Source organism: Heterocephalus glaber, unplaced genomic scaffold (assembly GCF_053883595.1).
Source record: "Heterocephalus glaber isolate CG9 unplaced genomic scaffold, H.glaber_assembly_v1.0 deba00001111, whole genome shotgun sequence".
NCBI lineage: Eukaryota > Metazoa > Chordata > Mammalia > Rodentia > Bathyergidae > Heterocephalus > Heterocephalus glaber.
In genome coordinates this window covers 712,021-731,454 of record NW_028258194.1, presented here as the reverse complement: position 1 = coordinate 731,454, position 19,434 = coordinate 712,021, and the positions used below count along the sequence as shown (strand labels likewise).

At 52.2% G+C, this 19,434-nt stretch overlaps 1 protein-coding gene across 5 annotated transcripts in view; it reads left to right on the top strand.

Moving 5' to 3' along the window:
• Cyfip1 (cytoplasmic FMR1 interacting protein 1) overlaps nucleotides 1-19,434 on the top strand; it is a 75,210-nt gene that overhangs the window by 45,388 nt on the left and 10,388 nt on the right. For 2 of the 5 annotated variants that reach the window (XM_021250149.2, XM_087210105.1), the window contains exons 16-23: nucleotides 985-1,138; nucleotides 2,965-3,121; nucleotides 4,361-4,457; nucleotides 5,491-5,567; nucleotides 5,676-5,784; nucleotides 7,136-7,255; nucleotides 10,699-10,898; nucleotides 15,887-15,974. In XM_021250149.2, coding sequence (XP_021105808.1) covers nucleotides 985-1,138; nucleotides 2,965-3,121; nucleotides 4,361-4,457; nucleotides 5,491-5,567; nucleotides 5,676-5,784; nucleotides 7,136-7,255; nucleotides 10,699-10,898; nucleotides 15,887-15,974 — 1,002 coding nt within the window. Of the gene's footprint in view, nucleotides 1-553; nucleotides 702-927; nucleotides 1,139-2,964; nucleotides 3,122-4,360; nucleotides 4,458-5,490; nucleotides 5,568-5,675; nucleotides 5,785-7,135; nucleotides 7,256-10,698; nucleotides 10,899-15,886; nucleotides 15,975-19,434 lie in introns of those variants that run through there. The other 3 variants (XM_087210104.1, XM_087210103.1, XM_021250151.2) reach the window with 2 other exon arrangements.

Sequence of the window (19,434 nt, the reverse complement as noted above, 5' to 3'; positions counted from 1 at the left end):
TTTGACTCAGGCGTGGGTGACCCCATTCCCACTCCGTCCCCCATGCAGTGGATGTCCAAGTGTGCATATTCACTGTTCCTGGACGCGTGTTTAAATGTGTGATTGTGACTTTATGTGAGTCTACAAATGAGCCTTCCTAAGATGAAGCGGAGAGGCCGAAACACTGCTTTCATGTGTCGTGGTCTTAGCTCCTCTTCCTGGTCTCTGTCCGTGTATCAGCCCACTCTGAAGTACTTCTCGGTCCTCATACCTGCTGTACTGTGTTCTCTGCTTTTCTGTGGGACCTGAGGCTTCCTGCTCATCTCTCCACGAAGGCTTTATAATCCCTTCTTTCCGTCTTCTCAAAAGTCACCAGCAAAGCACGTGGCTGGCTCTGGGCACCTTGGGCACTGGGGAGAAGGCACTCCGCCCTCCGTGGGGGATGGCCCTGGGGCGTGTGAGGAGCGTCCGCCCTCCTGGACTCACCGTGCATCTGTCCACGCGTCCCCTTCCAGGCATGTGCAGTGTGACTAACGCTTTTCCTACCTCTCCTTCCCTGTCTGTCCATGTCTAGCTCTACCTGGTGCGCACCATGGCCGAGTCCTTGAGCTCTGCCGAGCTGCTGAGGCAGCTCAAGTCTCTGGGCATGGAAAGGCTCTTGCATGTGGTAAACGCGTTTCTGAGGCAGTCGTACACCTATCCGCCTCTTTTAACCTTTGGTGGTAAGACACTTTGTTTTTCTTGTTGTTCATGGCACGGAGGTGAACTGCTCCTCTGCAAGTTGTTCTTTCCCCCAAACAGCAGCAGCTTGGCCACTTAGATGAGCGCCCAGGCCCCCCAGACCCTAGGACCGGCCGAGGGCCGCCTTGTGCTGGGCCGTGGGGCCTGAGGCTTAGCCCCCCGCAGGGGTCCCGGAGCAGTCCTCCTCCTGTGGTTTCTGAGTTTGGCATAACTAATGTACCATGTGTATTTTCTCCTCTGCAAATGTTTCCTTGGATAATGCAGCTTTACATGGTGAGAACCATGCTAGAGTCCCTCATTGCAGATAAAAGTGGTTCCAAGAAAACCCTGAGAAGTAGCCTTGAGGGGCCCACCATAATGGACATAGAAAAATTTCATCGAGAGTCATTCTTCTACACTCAATTGATAAATTTCAGTGGTAAGAGACAGTGCTGACCAGAGTCCGGCCTGGCATGCTCTAACACTGCTAACACCATCCAGAACGCTTCTGCCTGCCTCACGTCCCTGCCCCAGTCCCTCGCACCAGGCGGTGACGTCCTAACTGTTGTGGTGGCTGGGTGTCCCGAGGCTCCCTTGCTGTCCTCACCGTCCTTGGCCTCTGCCGCAGCCCCTGAGGATGTGGCCTTCACCAGGACAAGGACTGTGGGGCCTGGGCTGGCCTAGCAGTGTCAACACAATGTCTCCCAGCCCATGGGCTTCGGGAACACAGCAAGCGCACCCTGTCACCTGGGCGGAGAGCCAGGCTTTGGCAAACGGCAGAAGTGGCCCTGTGGGCAGCTATGTGGAAAGGCGCGTGGCCTGAGCCAGGCGGGTCCTGCTTGGTGACGCCCAGCCGTCTGGCTTGGGTTGAGGGGGGCTGCTCTGGGGGTCCCCTGTGGCCTCTGAGCCATCCCCACCCACTTCTCTGTCAGAGCAGGAGGCTTCTCTGACTCGGCCCAGGGGTCCTGAAGGTCTCAGAATAAAACGCATTTGCCCTTGGCCCCATGAAAGGGGAGAAATTTGTTTTTTAATCTGTCTAGTTTTGCATTAATCAGAACTCCCCTGAGTGTCCATGCAACGTTGAGTCCTGAATGCTGATTTTTTCCCGGGGATTGAACTCATGTCCTCGCACTTACCAGGCAGGCACGGCACCACTGAGCTGCATCCCTGGCTTGAACACTATTTTTTATCCTAAGTAAAAGCAGGTACAGGTTGAGTATCCCTTATCTGAAATGCTTAGAGAAAAAATGTTTTGCATTATAGATATTTTTCTTTGGGTTTTGGAGTATTTGCATAGCATAATGAAAGATCTTGGGATGGGATACAAATGTAAGAAGGAAATCCATTCTGCAGCTCTACCGAGATACACTTTACAGTGTTAAGTCCACTTAAAGTTTGCAGCTCGGTGGCTTTTCTTGTACATGAGCCACTGGCTGCCGCAGCATCGCCACAGCCTAGCTTCTGAGTGTTCCAGAACAGCCTCAGGGGCTCTACATGCACCTGTGACCATGGTCTGAGGTGGCTGCTGTGTGTGGCGTGTGATGGCCTTTCAGTCAGTGTTTCCTTTTCTGTTTTGTTTTTTGAGACAGGGTCTCCCTGTGTAGTTCAGGCTGGCCTTCAGCCCACTGTATAGCCCAGGCTGCCCTTGAACTTGTGGCGTTCTTCCTGCCTCAGCCTCCTAAGCGTACCTGGCAGTGACAGGTGATTCTGACCGTGCCCCCGTAGATTGTCACCTGTTGATGTCCTAATGGTCTTGGCTTGTGTAAGCGCAGCTGCAGTCACCTCACGGTGCCTTCCCTGGAGTGTGGGCCTGTCGTCCAGCGCACCCGGTTTCTGGAGCACCTGCGTTGTGATGCCGACCATCCTGTGAGGTCGGGCATGTGATACTCGAGTCGCAGCATCCTGTCGGTGCGCAGGAGGCTTCAAGTCTTGGCGTGCTTTGGAACTGTGATTTTCACATGAGGAATGCTCAACCTGTAGTCCCGTTTTCACTTCCCTGATCCTCCCGAGCGAGGCTGGCCAGGTCCCTGTGGCAGGAGGTGCTGCCTGCTCAGAGTGCGCGGGGCCAGCTGCTGCCTCTGCCGCCGCACCTCTGCTGGGCTGTGCGGGGAGGCTCCCGGTAGTCCTTCCTGCTTATGTCCCTGCTGTGTGTGTCTGGGCTGAGTGTGGAGCTGCTGGCACCCCACACTCAGCCCTCTCGTGTCATCTCTGCTAAATCTTTTTCCACACATGGAAGATAAAACGGTGTTCTTTGAATCCTTCAAGAAACTCTGCAGCAGTGCTGTGACCTTTCCCAGCTGTGGTTCCGGGAGTTTTTCCTGGAACTGACCATGGGCAGGAGGATCCAGTTTCCCATCGAGATGTCCATGCCCTGGATCCTGACCGACCACATCCTGGAGACTAAGGAGGCCTCGATGATGGAGTACGTGTTGGGAGGCCGCCTCTCAGGCTCTGTGGTGACCCCGGGTCCTCAGGCCTGTGGGCGCAGGGGTGGAGGAGCCAGGACTGTTCTCAGCGTTCACTGGGAATCACGCTCCCCGGAGTGAACTGTAGGGATGAGCACAGGGAACCTGTTTCTTGGCTTCCGACTGAAAGCAGGCGCTCAGGCAGGCGACCCGGGCAGGCTGTGGTTGGAGGCTGGATCAGGCAGGTGCTCCATCCAACACCCCGTTCGGCCTGGTCCCTCGGGCGGCGCAGCCTCTGATGCAGAGAAATTGAGAAAAGAAGCATCTATGGATCAGCTTTGTTTTGGGGGTCAGGATTCTGAGTCAGGGGTGTAGAATCTGTCTTTTAAATGATGGCTTCCATGGGCAGCAAAGTTCAGACGTCGGGTGCTGTGAGAACAACTGAGGACCCCTCAGTGGGTCAGTTCCTTACAAGTTAGCCCACGGAGGATGCCGGTGCAACCGAGTGTGGTCAGCACGCTTGCCTTCCACTCCGCGGTGCCATCCCTCTGCTCCCCTGGCTTCTCCCGTGGCCTCTGGCTGCTGCCGGTCCAGACATAAGTGAGAGGGTGGGCTCCTGGCCGTGACCCAGTACGACAAAGACTGTCACGCAATCTTCTTTTTAACTATAGTTCATTAAAATAAGAAAACAGGGCTGGGGGTTTAGCTCAGTGGCGCCACGCCTGCCTCTTAAGCACGAGGTCCTAAGTTCGATCCCCAGTACCAAAAAAGAAGTAACTTCTCATTTTTTCAAGTTCACTTTTTAAAATGGGTGTATAATAGTTGTTCGTGTTTGTGGCTGTCTCAGCACATGTATATGTTAGGCAGTGATCGAATCAGGGTCAGCCATCATATCCATCACCTTTCATCCTCTGTGGTGAGACCAGTCAGAAGGCCCCTCTTCTGGCTGTGAGGGGTTTCTGTCAGCTGTGTAGGTTTTCTGTTTTGTTGCGGTGCTGGGGATTAGATCCCGGGCCTGATGTGTGCGAAATATGTACCCTCAGTGAGCACACCCGCCCCGCCAGCTGTTCTGGAGCATCCCTTCCGCTGTCGTTAATTCGGGCATTCTAGGCCAGACTAGATCCCCCAGACTTACTTCTGCTGTGTAAAATGCACCATGCCGCTGCAGACAGGGAGCGGGCGTCGAGGTGGGCGTGCCCTGCCCTGGGTAGGCCTGGTGGGCCGAGGGGCTCCGAGTGACAGCGCCCCCTCCACAGGTACGTGCTCTACTCCCTGGACCTGTACAACGACAGCGCCCACTACGCGCTCACCAGGTTCAACAAGCAGTTTCTCTACGATGAGATCGAGGCAGAGGTGAGGGCTCGGCAGCTGCATCCCGCCGCATCTCCTCCCGTTGAGAGTCCTTTCTCTGAGTGCTAGGGAATGAAGCCTTTAACACTGTGGGCGGTGCGGACCCTGAGCAGGCCCTGCCCTACGCTGCTTCCACCCGGCCCCAGTTGGCGCGACGTGGGCTGCGTGTCTTCCCCAGCACGCGCAGCTCCCCTGCCCACAGAGGCTCTCCGGTAGACGTGTGCTCTTCGCCTCCAGCCAAGCCCCCTTTCATTGCCTCAGTTTTTTTGTGCTTGGTTATTTTAAATAGCACTTTGCCGAACTCACAACGTGTACTTTTTTACTTGCATCTGATATTTCTGGAGGACACATTCCCACAAGGAGCCTTACAGGCCCAGGGACACATCGCTCAGGAGGCCAGTCTTGCTCTCTGGCTTAAATTCGAGGGCACCCGGCCTAGACAAACTGCTTCCTGCGTCGGGACGTCCTCTGCCTCCTCACAGAGACCACGGGCAGTTTCTTCAGGGAGGAGAAGTGGTCGCCACTAGTGCAGGGTGGCTGAGGGCTACATTTCTTGTGAGTAGGTGGCTCCACCAGCCAGGCTGCAGGTGCTGGGCCCACAGGGCTGCAGCATGCTTTCGGGGGAAGGTGCTAGCCTCCTCTGAAGCAAAGGTACAGGTCTGAGGCTTTTCCTGGGTGACCTTGGGCCTAGTGCTCCCAGCCCTGCTCCAGGGAAGCCTGGCAATGCTCTCGGACAGCCGCCCCAGTGGGGACCCAAAGCCCCTCAGAGCAGCTGGCAGGGAGACTTCTTCATGTCCCTCTGCATGTGTGAGGACAGGGTGCCCTGGTCGCTCAGCCAGGGGTCAGTGCTAGTACAGTTTTCATGGTGGACAGTGTCATTCCTGGCTACACTTCAGTTTATTTAATGTGCTAATGTCTGACAATACAATTCATTGTATTTTCTCTTCTAATAAGAGGCTCAATTAATTGCCTTTTGAGTGTTATTTGGTATTGCTTTAGGGAATTGAAATCTTACATGTGCTTTCTTTCTCTTCAGGTGAATCTGTGTTTTGACCAGTTTGTTTATAAGCTTGCAGACCAGATATTTGCATATTATAAGGTTATGGCTGGAAGGTGAGTGTCTGCTTTGTGATTCCGATACTAACTCTTGTGTAATTTGGTCTGAAGTTTCCATTAAAGTTCATAGTGTGTGAAAAATATCCAGTCTTCTCTCTGTACCAGTTTGCTTCTTGATAAACGGTTACGATCGGAATGCAAGAACCAGGGAGCCACCATCCACCTGCCGCCGTCCAACCGCTACGAGACGCTGCTGAAGCAGAGGCACATTCAGGTGAGCTGGCTGCAGCCAGTGCTGGCAATGCGGGGTTTGTCTTATGGCTTTTTTTTCCAGTACTGGTGACTGAAGCCAGAGTTTTTTGTTTGCTTTTTGATAAGCCGGAGCCTTGCAGTGTTGTCCAGGTGGGTGTCAAACTCTTGGCTGCGGTGACCCTCCCGCCTCAGCCTCCTCACGATGGGCATACACGTCTGCACCCTGCTGAAAACCTTCACCTTTTAAAGACAGTATCTATGGGATAACTCAGATACAGAGGCAGACTTGCAGCTGTCTGTCCAGGCTCTGCCTGGGCTCCAGGAAGCAGGCATACTGAAGGGGTCGGGCTTTCTCCAGGACCCCAAAACCCGGAGCTCAGAATGAAGGGCAAAAACACTGGCAGCCAGAGTGTCAGGGATGAGCTCCTCCTGGCCAGATCGAAGAATTAAAGGCAGACATGCTTGGGTTGTTTTCTAAACAAACACCATACGGTAATGTATACCATAAAGCAGCACTGTGGTCAACTGCAGACTGTCTTTACCACAGGGCCCACCTGAGCCCAGGTGTGGGTCAGTGGTGGAGCGTTTGCTTAGCTAGCATTTGTGAGGCCCTGGGTTCAATTCCCAACATCACAAGCAAAGGAGAGGGGGTCCCCGGTGGTGTCATAGCCATCCTAGCTCATGTATCTTCGGTGTTGCACAACAGCAAAATCAGCTAAGTGTGCATTGTTTTTAAGTGATGTGTGACTCTATTTACATAGAAAAATATGTAGAACTGAAGGGAAAATTCCACTTAATCCCACTGTCTATGGACAGGGAACCACTGTGGACGTTTTGGGACATTTCTCACAAGGGCTTTGCTGTATTTTTATGTTGTTTAATGATATTGAGCTACATGCATTCTTAGGACCTGAAAGAGATGGGAGAGTTTTCTCTCACTTAGAGCATAACACCCATGAAGCGCAGACATGCCTAGGGCCTCCTCGTGCTAAGAGCCAGGTCGAGACAGGTCACACAAGTTACAGTTGGAAGGCCTGGCCTTCTGGGGGCTCTGGCGGCTTGGGGTTTCTGCCTGTGAGATCAGGGGTTAAATTCAATGCAGAGGATTCTACAGAAGTCGTTCTTAAGGCTTTGACTTGCAGAATTTCAATTCCAGAAAAGTAGGATGTTTGGTTTTGACACCTGTGTATACAATTTCATATAAAATATTTCTAACATCCTCCTATAAATGGACAATCCTGTTTGTTTATATTTTGTCCTATCTTTTGAAGCAGTTGCTAGGGGAATATTTTGGTGGTTGTATGTTTGCTTTGTGCTCCTAAGATCGTCACGTTTATTGCTCTCCATGATGTCCCCACCCTCTGCTTCCCCAGCTCCTGGGCAGGTCGATAGACCTCAACCGCCTGATCACACAGCGCGTGTCAGCAGCCATGTATAAGTCCCTGGAACTGGCGATTGGACGATTTGAAAGTGAAGACTTGACATCAATAGTTGTAAGTACTTGAAGTAATTTTACTTTCATCTTATTGGTAAATTGAACTAATAGTAGGTCCAGTTTTTGTGCAGATAATAGAAAACAGACACCAATTGAACTTGCCCTATCTTGAGTATCTTTTTTAGCACCTTCTCTTAGGATTTGCAACTTAGACTGACTTTAGAGAGTAAATAATCCTAGTCTCGAATGAGTTGCACCTAAGGTGAAAGATAGCACACTACTTAATTCAGTAACATGCTTATATCTTAGTAATAATGAACTAGTCGACGTTTTTTAACTCTTCATTATAATTATCACAGAAAGATACGTGACGTTTGTCAGCTTTTCACCACTAACAAAATACCTGAGAAAACAGTTTGGAGGAGAGGTTTGTTTCGGCTCCCGGTCCCAGAGGCTTCCGCCTGTGGCCGCTGGGCTTTGTTGTGTCTGGGCCGTGGTGAGGTACGGCATCCTGGCCGAGGACATGGCAGAGGAAAGTATCACCTTGTGGCAGCCAGAAGTAGAGACAGCTGGGGAGGAAGGGGCCGGGGACAAGAACAGGTCCCGCACCCCTGACCCACTCCCACTCCCTGTTACTAGGCCCTATCCCACGTCCCCTTCACTCCCCGGCAATGCGTCAAGCCACAAGCGCGACCGCGGTGAAGCCACTCAGGAAGCTGCAGCCCTCCTGCCCAGGCCCTTTCCCGGCACCCCACCCTGCACGGGGACCACATCTTCGACATAGGATCCTTGGGGACCACTTCACATCCAAGCTGTCCAATGCAAATGTTCAGAAGTGAGCCCAGCTTGATAAAATGTATCTAAAGAAAGGACGGCTCCTTCGTGACCCTAAATGCTTCTAAAGAGCCCCCGCCTCAGTACCACTGCATGTGAAAATGAAGCCTCAGCATCAGCCTTCCTGGGAACAAATCACATTGACCATATCAGGGGCCACCTTCTTCCTCGAAGCATAGATGAACTCCTCTCACTTAACCGTTCAGCCACAGGTAAGGGTCATGGTGCAGTACCACAAGATGGGAGAATGGAAGTGCACAGTGACATCCCTGTGGACCAGCAAAGAGGGTTTGGACGGTGGCCTGGAAACTCAGGAAAGCCATAACCTAATCTTTCAGAATGAGCTAAAAGTGATTAAGAAAGTGGCAGCTGCAGCCAGGCTTGGTGGTCACACTCGGGATCCCAGGTACTTGGGAAGCTGAGGCAGGAGGACTGCAAGTTTGAGGCCAGCCTGTGCTCCTTCACGAGATCTTGTCTCAAAATAATATGAAAGAGGGAGAAGGGATAGGCTTGTAGCTCAGTGGCAAAGAGCTTGTGAGGTTCAATTCCCTGCACTGAAGATAAGAAGTGTAGTTGCTATGAAAGAACAGCACGAATCAAAAATTTTAAGAATCCAGAGATAAGGTGGAGACAAAGTTTTGAAAAGAGATGATGGAACTCATAAAAGATTTTAAAACAAATCATTTCAGAAATGAAAATTGCACCAGAAAGCACACAATGAATAATGACTCTAGAGATACGAAGGAAAGAAGAGATTTTTTTTTTTTTGGTACTGGGGATCAAACTTGGGGCCTTGAGCTAGCGCAGGAGGCGCCAGAACTACTGAGCTAAATCCCCAGCCCCAAGAAGAAGACTTTTAAAAGTCAGACTGCTAAGGCAAAGAAAAAGGATCTGAGAGGAAATGGTGTAGAAGATGATGAAGATCCAGTGTGCATTTCATAGGGATCTCAACAGAACAAAGATTAAAACTTTTATTTCAAGACAACATTGATAAAATAGAAGACCACTTCAAAGTACGACGGTCCCCAAGTTAGAGTGAGTTAACTTGCCGTCCGTTTTCTGACTTCAGGATGGTGCAGAAATGTGCTCACGCCTCCTTTCTGTCCCACACTGCAGTGCAGTGGGCAGAGGTTTCCTGCGGTGGTCGCCCTCCCTGCGAGGTGCAGCAGCTTTGCATTGTCTGTGGGCTGCTGTGAGCACCCGAGCCTTCCAGGCCGCTGGGCTGCACCGTGAGGTTTGAGGGGTTGGGTGTCGTGAGCGCAGGTTTTCCACTTAGACCTCATCTACGTACAGTGTGCCCGCACCTGAACCCACACCTGGGCAAACGGACTCGCATGGCCAGCATCAAGAACTGCTGCAGTAAAGTATTAGACTTCAAGGAGAGGAAAAAATCCTTTGCCGGAGCAGAGGCATCAGGGAGGGGCAATCTAATTATCCTCAGACCTTTGCCAGCACTCAAGGAACCCAGTGTGAATCACAGACTTTGTGGCCAGCCACATCGACCTCCCAAGCATAAGGCCGCAGCAGCCGGGAATGAGCACGCCAGAACGCCAGGGCAGTGGCTCGGGACCTTGGACAGCTGAGCCCTGGTCAGGAACAGGAACGCACCAGCACCTGCCTGCCTCGAGGCGGCTGTGTAGGGGAAAGTGCTCTTCAGGTTCCACTCAGTAGGCTGAGACTCAACCCGACAGCCTTCTCTCTCTCTTTTTTTTGGTACCAGGGATGGAACTCAGGACCTTGTGCTTTCAAGGCAGGCAGTGGCACCAGGAAGCTAAGTCCCGAGCCCAGCCTTCTCTTGACAAGTGTAATTTGCAACAGGACCATGTATTTTAATAATTAGCCAAGTATGATTTTGATTAAAATTACTGTTCGAGCTTTGACCCAGACCAGCAATTACAATAGAAAGGTAATGCAAGCCACATACGTAGTTTACTCAAAATTACAATAGAAAAGGAAAGAGAACTAGGAGAAAGTATTTATAATGATGTGTTATTTACCTATGATAATTTATTGATTAGGCACAGTAAGATGAGCAATAACAATTAATAATAGAATAATGCTCTATAATAAAAGTTGCTTGAAACTCATGCACCGTTTATTTCTGGGATGTCCACTTACTATTTTGGGCTGTGATTACCGTGTGGCTGAAACCTTGGAAAGTGAGCTGTGGTGCGCTCGGCTGTAAACGTGAGCGTGAGCGTTCAGAGGCCATGGTGCACATGCCTGTCGGCCCTGGCACCCGGCCCGTGCTTTTTGGGGGCAATGAAGCAGGGCCTTGTGCATTCTCGGCAAGTGCTCTGGTGCTGAGCGACACCCAGGCCGGGTCTGTGCTTCTGAACAGCTCCCGGCACATTGTTGCGACGTGACTCAGGGCAGACCCCTGAGCTGAGCAGGTGCGGTGCCAGCCCCCTCGTGCGGCGGGGTGGGACGAGGACAGGGAGTGGTTTGCCTGTTATGAAGTGGTGCTGGTAGGAGGGGTGACACAGCCCTGTGGATGCTGCTCTGTGGCGCGCCTGGAGGGTAGGAGGTGACCACACGGAGGGCAGGTAGTAGCCGTAGCCTGTGGGCACCCTCCAGACAGGGCTGTGGGGGCCCTGCTGTGTTCTTGGCCACTGGCCACTCCTTGCTGTGTGCTGGTCCTCTCACACCGTCTCTGTGACCCCGTAGGAGCTGGATGGCCTCTTGGAGATCAACCGTATGACCCACAAGCTGCTGAGTAGGTACCTGACGCTGGACAGCTTCGACGCCATGTTTCGGGAAGCCAACCACAACGTGTCGGCACCCTATGGGAGAATCACCCTCCACGTCTTCTGGGAGCTCAACTACGACTTCCTGCCCAACTACTGCTACAATGGTTCCACCAACCGGTGAGCGTGCTGCGCTGCACAACGCACCTGCACCCCTGCACCCAGAGCCTGGGCAGGCATCTTGGGGCTGCTTCACCCGGCTTCCACTCACCTTCTCCCTGCCTCCCTTTCTTCCCCAGTATTTCTCACGCCCTCCCCATTCGTCCCACTTGCCAGTGCAGCCCTGACTACCATCAGGCGGTGGCCCTGGCTCTGCATGTGGACACTGGGGCTGGGCCAGGCCCAGGCTTTGGCTGTGGCTTTGACTCCACCGTGGGGTGCACATTGGGAATGGCTCCTGGGACTGACTTCTGGACAATGGGCTTGCGTTTCCAGCCTGGAAAGGTTGGTGGGGTCCCTTAGCCGGCCTCCCACCCCCTGCCATTTTGCTGCTGTGTCAAACAGGAAGTGGCTAGAGTGAGGGCCGGGATGGTGGACAGCAGCAGCGGCCCAAGTGCGGGACACAACTGGGGTGCCATGGAGCGGGCTGTCTGGCCAAGGGTGCATCGCTGTGCCCCAGGATGGGCTCAGTGCTGTCAGCGCACGCCCATGTGTGAGCCACAGCAGGTTTTCCTGTAGAAACACCCGGGGGACAGGGTCACCTCCTGGCTGAACCCCACCCAGAGTGGAAGTGCCGTGTTTGCCTGTGTTTGCCCGTGTACGTGTGCACGCCCTGGGGTTGTTGGCCTTCACATGGGGAAGTGGGTCTGGGGTGGTATGTGAGCTTTTGAATGCCCTTTGCCACACAGCCCTCCTGAGAGCCCCAGGGCTGGTGCCCGTCCCGCGCAGAGGCAGTGGGCACAGGCCTGTCCTCTGGAGCTGCAGGCTGAGGAGCCAATGAGCTTCCGTAGCACGGGAGGCTTTGGGGCCTGGCCTGGCTGTGCACAGTCCCTGAAACCGATGTGGAGATGATTCGTCCCTACTTAACTTTCCTTTAAGGCGCCTATTTTTCTGAAATGTACTAAGATGTTATGTAGTCTGAACTAGTTGAAAATTCTTTGTATTATTCAAATAATGCTGCATGATTATAGTCAGATTAGAAATCAGAGATACATAGTTAAGTCCCCAGAGGTGTCCCTGGTAAAATGTCTTTCTCCTAGAGTTCTTAGTATGCAGGTCGCCTTCCGTATCCACAGATTCAACCAGTCATGGGTCAAAGATATTTGAAAAAAATTACATCTGTACCAAATGTGCACAGACAGTTCTTGTCATCATTGCTAAGGGCAAGTACAGTTCTCCACATGTTGCGTTTACGTGTGAGATACTGTAAAGCACCCGGGTGGAGTTGCGGTCTGCAGGAGGATGTGCCTACCTGGGTTCTATGCACGCATGACATCATTTAACGAAAGAAACTTGAGTGCCCCAGGAGTTGGCACCTGCAGGGACGCCAAGGGTGGCTGTGTAGTTGGACACACAGATGCACGTGTGCCACGACAGGAAGGCTGTCAGGCATGCTGCTGTCACGTGAGGGTCAGTCCAGAACTGCTTCTGCTGCTCTGAGGGTACTCCAGTGCCCTGGCCAGTGCTCTCAGGTCGCCCTTCATTTGGTTGTCACTGTGGTCCCCCAGGGCAGAGGGGGAGGAGGCAGCAGTCTGCTGCTCCTGTTGCTCCTGAGCCTTCTGGGTGAAAAACGTTTGCTGCTCCCTGGGGTGCTTTGGTCCCTGGTTCTGACGTAGAAAGGGCCTGTCCTTGGCCCTGTGCTTCCTGCTGTCCCTGTGGCTGTTCCGAGTCTGTGGCCACTTCCCAGGACAGCAGCCCCTTCTGCCAGGGGCCTCTCCCGGGCGCAGAGCTGGCCTCTGTAGGGAGGTCTCCTTCTGCAGGTGTCCCCCGCTGTCACATGCGGCTTTGGCAGAGCTGTCGTGTGCAGTGGCAGAATGGACACCGCCCAGCCCTCAGCGCAGCGTCCTGACCTTTCCTCACCTGTCTTGCACTCATGACGCTCTCTCTGAGGGACAGCGCGTCTCGAGGTTGGGGACTCTTCTGACTGCGTGTGTGAGGGACCCGTGCAGCAGGCTCCAGCCACGTCCAGCTGCCTGGGCACCACACGGGACTGAGATGTGTCCAGGGCACCATGGTCCCCAAGCATGCTCCCCCAGAGGCTGGGATATTCCCGTGTCCCATGGCGGAGACACCACTGATGTCCTGATCAGCAGCGGCGCTTGGTGGGCTCCTCCACATTCCCACGGGGGCAGGTGAGGCCCCTGTCCTGGGGTGGCCCTGTGACCCTGGACGTGCCTGGAGACAGACGGGCAGGCAGCTGCGTGGCAAGACTGCTGTGCTTCGTAGGTGCTGAGCAGTGTCCCTGCCGCCCGCCCAGTGCCGGGACTGCTGCCCTCGGCCCCCTCAGTGCAGAGGCCATCTCTAGACAGTGGCAGAGGCGCCCCAGGTTGAGAGCCCTGCTCAGCAGTGGGGGCACACCCTGCCATCCTGGAGGGTGGCCACCTGCTTTGGCATCCTGAGCCTGTGGTGAGGTGCAGCCGACCTCAGCCCTTCCGTTCACGTCTGTACCTACACCCATCACAGCATCCCAAAGGGCTGCCGGGGCTCAGTGACCTCTCACTGCGTCTGAGTGTTGTCCCCATGTGCTGAGCCTCCGGAGCAGCGTCCTCTCTCTCTGTGGCCAGGCTTGGTCCTGCTGGGCAGTCAGCATGCAGCGGCTGTGGTTCCTGATGGCCTGGGTTGTTGCTGGTGAGCTCTGGCTTACCTGGGTGGCTTTCACCCACATTCATGCTGACACTTTTTACAAGTCCTCCCCTAGGGTCTTTAAAGTTCCATTATCTGGGGCTGGGTTTTAGCTCAGTGGCACTGCGCCTGCCTCGAAAGTGCGAGGTCCTGAGTTCAATCCCTGGAAAGAAAGAAAAAGAAAAGAAGGAAGGGAAGGAAGGGAAGAAAGGGAAGAAAGGAAGAAAATTCCATTATCTGGAAAGGGCCTTGGAAAACAGAATTTTATAGCTCTAAGCTGTGTATTGACTCCAGGCCTGTGAATTTTCTGAGAACCTCTTGGGACAAGACAGAACCTTGCTGTTGTTTGGCACATGCACCCTCTGCTTTCCATTAGCACACAGTGCCTGTGGCTCTGGGGTGGCCTGTGACTCACTGATGACGTGTGGCAGAGCTGCACAGTGGGATTTGCTTGGGGGTCAGCCAGGCTCTGGCTAGTGGACAGCCACAGGAGGGGTGTCCCTGGGGAGGCGTTAGGCCCCAATACTGATCCCTGGCTAGGGGCTGGCTCTAGTGTGCTCACTGTTGAGGTACCATTTGTCATTTGAGCTTTGTAAGTAATTTGTAGGGAATAATCTGAGACCATAAAGAAGGTGTGCTTGTTGAAACTGACTGACTGGTTTTAGCATCTGTGAGTGATTCTTACCTGAATCAAGTGTCACTGGTGATTGAACAGCAGTGAGTTTGTTTTTTGAGATAGGGTCTCACTGTATATTCCAGACTGGCCTTAAGTTCACTGTGTAGCCCAGGCTCACCTCATACTCATGGTGATCCTCCTGCCTCAGCCTCCTGTGTGCTGGGATTACAGGTGTACACCACCATGCTTGGATCTCTTTTTTTTTTTGTAATTTTTTTCTTAGTCCATGTTTGAAATACATAATGAGTCCATTATCTGGTGGGGAGTGGATACATGAACATATTTAATTCTTCTTACCTCCCCTTCCCTTTATTTGCACTTCTCCCATCTCCGGATCCTCTTCCCGTTTGCAAAGACCTATCTCCCTGTTTCCTGTCACTGTCTGATTTTGAATGGCAGCGAGTCCCTAACTCTTTATTCCCCCTAGATACCTGTCGGCATCTGCCGTTCATGTTTACACTTTTGTCTGCTTATTGGCGGTAAGGATCAGGTTCCAGCTCAGGGTCAGGACCGCCTTCATAGGTTCTGTAATTCACGTCTGCCTCGCTCTGCGCAGCAGGGCCCTTAGATGGCTCCCACGTCCTCCTCGGCATCTGCTCCACTCTGTGAGCCCTGCCCTGCTTTCTGCACCACAAGACGTTCCAGGCTCATCTTGGACTTTTCCCGCTCGGTCCTTGCCAGCTGTCATTTCCGCATGGCTCTTGTGGTGGATGACATTTAAAGTGCTAAGTGCAAACCTCCTCCCTCTGTCCCCTCCTCTCCTCTCCTGGCAGGGTTTCTGTAAGGCACCGAGTTGCCCAGGGTGGCGTAGAACTCACAGTCCTCCCTCAGCCTCCCAAGTGCTAGGATCATAGCCTGGCACCAGCACACCTGGCTTCCCTGCCTTTATATTTCTTCTCTTTTTTTTTTTTTTTTTGTACTGGGGATCGAACTCAGGACCTTGCACTTTCGAGGCAGGCGCGGTGCCACTGAGCTACATCCTCGGCCCTTCGTGCCTTTATGTTTAAAGAAAGCCTCTGAGCTAAAAGTGCTTGCTGGGCCGGGTATGTAGCTCAGTGGTTTTGTTGCCTGTTGTGCAAGCGCAAGGACCGGAGTTCAATCCCCGGTACCAAAAAAAAAAAAAAAAGTGCTTGCCAACTTTGCCGTTTCTGCTTGAAAATGTAATCATTCCATTTAAACTGCCCTTGATCCGTGATCAGGATGCAAGTTCTGGACAAAGTTGGTCATAATGCTGTGGTTTGCGTCTTGCCTGCCGCCCACAGCGGTGATGAGAACACTGCATGTCCTGGTCCCGTCGGAGAGGAAGGGCTGTCGGGCTGTCCCCCTGGTGTGGAAGCCAGCAGGGCAGTGAGCAGCGGTTGCTCCCAGCTATCGTGGGACTGTTCGGCTCGAGCTGGCCCAGTGCCCACAGCTCGCTTGGCCTCCTGCTGGCGGGAGACCGGGACTGTGTGTTGAGGCACAGGGCTCTCGCTGTGGCTCCTGAACTGTGCAGTTTCCGTGTTTCAGAGTCTGGGGAGTCCATGCGTGGTTCTTGGTTGACGGCAGTTTGATGATTATATCGGATAGCTGGGGAAGATTTAACAGTGGGTGATAGGGAAATTCTGAATTTAAAGCGCCAACACTAAAGTTAGTCTTCTCTCTTCTTGTTTAGGTTTGTTCGGACAGTATTGCCATTTTCCCAGGAATTCCAAAGAGATAAACAACCTAATGCACAACCCCAGTATTTACATGGATCCAAGGTAGGTTCTTTCGTGTTTGATTTTTTGTGTATATATTCAATATTCTTCTATATCATGATTTTTAAGTTCATAATGAAACATATATATATATTTTTGAGGGTACCAGGGATCAAACTGAGGACCTTGCGTTTGTGAGGCAGGCAGCAGAACCATTGAGCTAAATCCCCAGCCCCTGAAACATATTTTGAAATTTAATTTTTTAAATTTTGGGCAACTCAGTGTCGTCCATGCTGATCTCAAACTCCTGATCTTAAGTGGTCCTCCTGCCTCTGCCTCCTCAGTAGCTGGGATTACATACATGTGCCATTGGGCTGGCTTGAAATTTAAGTCAGTATTGTGCCATGTAGAAGGTATATTTTTCTTCCACTTCATGAACAGTTTTCTGAAAGGTGGCAGTAATCTAAAATAGAAACTAGCTGGGCATGGTGACTTGTGCCTGTAGTCCCAGCTACTGAGGAGCTGAGGCAGGAGGATGCTTCATCCCAGGAGTTTAGGCCAGCCTGGGCCATACAATGAGCCTGGTCTCAAAAAGAAAAGACCGAAGAGAGAAAGGGAAGGAGGGGGAGACAACTCAGATGATGATTACCTGGAACTGGTTCACGGTGGGAGCGCAGCTCTGGCTGTAGTAGATCCTGGAGTCCACTCTCATTCCTGCCGTTAAAATACGCGAGCCTGCAGGGAGGCTGGAAGGTTTAAACATCAAGCTAAGAAATGCACGAGAGTCCTGGGAGCAGTGCCCAAAGGCCAGGGTGCTGTGGGCGGCACATGCAGGGCCCTGACTTCCTGAGGTGCCGGCAGCCTCCCTGGGGAGGGGCAGAGCCCTGCTTCTGTGCCTGAGGGGACACGGATGCCCACAGGTGTGCGTTAAGGGTTAGTGTTCGTGGATTCAGCCAACAGGGGCCAAAAATTGTTAGGAAAAAACCCATCTGGACCGAACATACAGACATTCCTGCCTGTCATTACTCCCTAAACAACACAGTCTAACAACATACCCGAAGTTACGTGCTAGAGTTGCAAGTCACCAGGGAGGATCCAGTCCATGGGAGGGCATGGGCAGGCAACATGGAAACACTGCACTGTTTATAGATTCTGGTCCCCTCGGGGCCTGGAACCAGTCCTGCCGATCTGTGGGTGGCTGTACTTAGAGCACTCTTATGATCAGGAAGGAAACAATAAAAACAAACACTCCACGGTCTCTCCCTGCTCTGTGCAAACACATGGCACGCTGCTACATTGCTGGTGCGAACTTGTCACGCCTGTGAGACTGTCCCCCGCCCACAGATGGGGACTGGAAGCCAAAGAGCCCAACCACTCATGAATTTAACTGGCCATGGAGTAGGGAGCCCGTCCCAGGGCTGTCCGCAAGGCCAGGGTCCCTGCTACCGGGCTGAGTCTGGATACCCGAAGTGCTCCCCTCAGAGTCCTCGGTGCTCTCAGTGTGGCGTTTGTCTCTTTGCCCTCCTTTCCCTGTGTCGTCTCGGGCACACGTCCTGCCTTCAGCTGGCCTCATCCACGGTGAAGCCATACACTGGGTGGGGGTCAGGAGCCAGGAACCGGTGCGGATGAGCGGGCGTCTGACAGGCAGGCCCAGCCAGGGCGGCGCTGGGGGACCTTCTCCCTGAGACGAGTGCTCACGAGATTTCACCAGTGATTTTCATGTGGTTTTGTTTTTCAAGCACTGAACCCATTATCAACAAAAATCTCACCCCGAATCTCAACATTTAGAGCTCAGAGGTGGAGCTGTGAGGACAGGATGGAGGGTCAGTCCGGTTTGGAGTCAGAAGGGTGTCAGGGCTGGCACAAGAGTACATCCCTGTGGCAGACCGCAGGTCTCTGATGCTGGTGGACGTCATTTAGGAGCAGCTTACACTCAGGCTCTGCTCTGGGCCCCGTGACTCCCACAGATCTGGCCATGTATTAGAAGGACTCTCAGGACTCAGTCACTTGTGCCCAGTTATGCTTTATTAGAGCAAAAGGACCAAGCCGAGTCCCTTGGGGTACGAGGATGCGTTGGATGGAGTCTGGAGGACTCGACTTGGGCTTCTGCCGTAGGTGCAGAGTGCTTCTACCCCGGGAGTTCTGAAACTGACAGTCACCCCACAGGAAGGCAGAAAGAATGAAACCAGAGGTGGAGGGAGCAGGCGGGGAGAGCAAGGGCACGTGGAGGAACTAAGATGTGCTGCGGACATGTACCAGCTGCCCACAGTGCATGGACAGGACGTTCTGGGCTTGTGGATGAGTTATGTTCCGGGAGAATGTTCATCAGTTCAATTCCTTCATGTCCGACAAAGTGACTCTTACACAGTACACCTGTGAAAGTTTGCAACTCAGACGTTCGTAAGTTGGGGACTTTACTGGATCATTAAGTACTGAACATGTACTAACAGAAGAAAAGACAGGGAGCCAGAGAGAAAACAAAGAGGAAAACAGGCTTAGGCCCTAGCATATCAATAATTGTGCTATGTATAAATGTATGAAATAAACAGTCGAAGCCCAGTGTAGTGGCACACCTGTAACCCCAGCACTCTGGGAAGCTGAGGCAGGGGGGGTCACAAGTGTGACACCAGAGTGAATGACTTAGTAAAACCCTGACTCAAAATAAAAAAGGGCTGGTTATGTAACTCAGTGTGAAGACTCTGAGGTCAGTCTGAAGTACTGTGACAGACAGATAGATGGAATCTAAATACAGTTAAGTGACAGAGGATGGCAGAATGGATTTAAAAATATGACTCAACTACATGGTTCAAGAAACTCAGTTCATTTAATGATTCAGGTAGGTGAATAGTGAAAGAATGGAAAAAACTATGTAAGAATTCATATTATTACCAAGGACATTAAAGAGTCAAACCACCAACAACACAGCAATTCTAAGTTCTTTTTTTTTTTGGTACTGGGGATCAAACTCTCTGCACTGAACACAAAACCTGACAGACACAAGAGGATGAACGAACATTTCCACCTGAGGACTCGGCTCTCCTCTCAGTAGCTGACAGGAACAGAGTCAGCACCAGGAGAGAAGACCTGAACTGTCTGTTATTTACCAGGAGGGTCTGACTGACATGCAGCCAGCACCCCCGACACAGCAACTACACAGTGTTTCCAGATGGCCACGAACATTCACCAGACGGTCCATATCCTGGGCCACAAAAGAGGCGTTAGCAAAACAGAACTGAAATCATACAGTGTGTTGCCTAACCACGGTGAACTCAAACTAGAAATCACTTAACAAAAGAAAGATAAAGAAAATCTCCAAACACTTGAAAATTAGCACACTTCTACTTAAATCATGGTCAAAGAGGCAGTCTGAAGGGAATTTAAAAATTCAGTCAACTGAATGAAAATACAAAATAACATGAAAACGTTTGGGATGTTGCTAAAGAAGTACGGAGAGGGAAATTCTCAACCCTGAATGCTGACTTCAGTGTCTCCCTGTGCTCTGTACTTGCATCTGTGGCAGAGC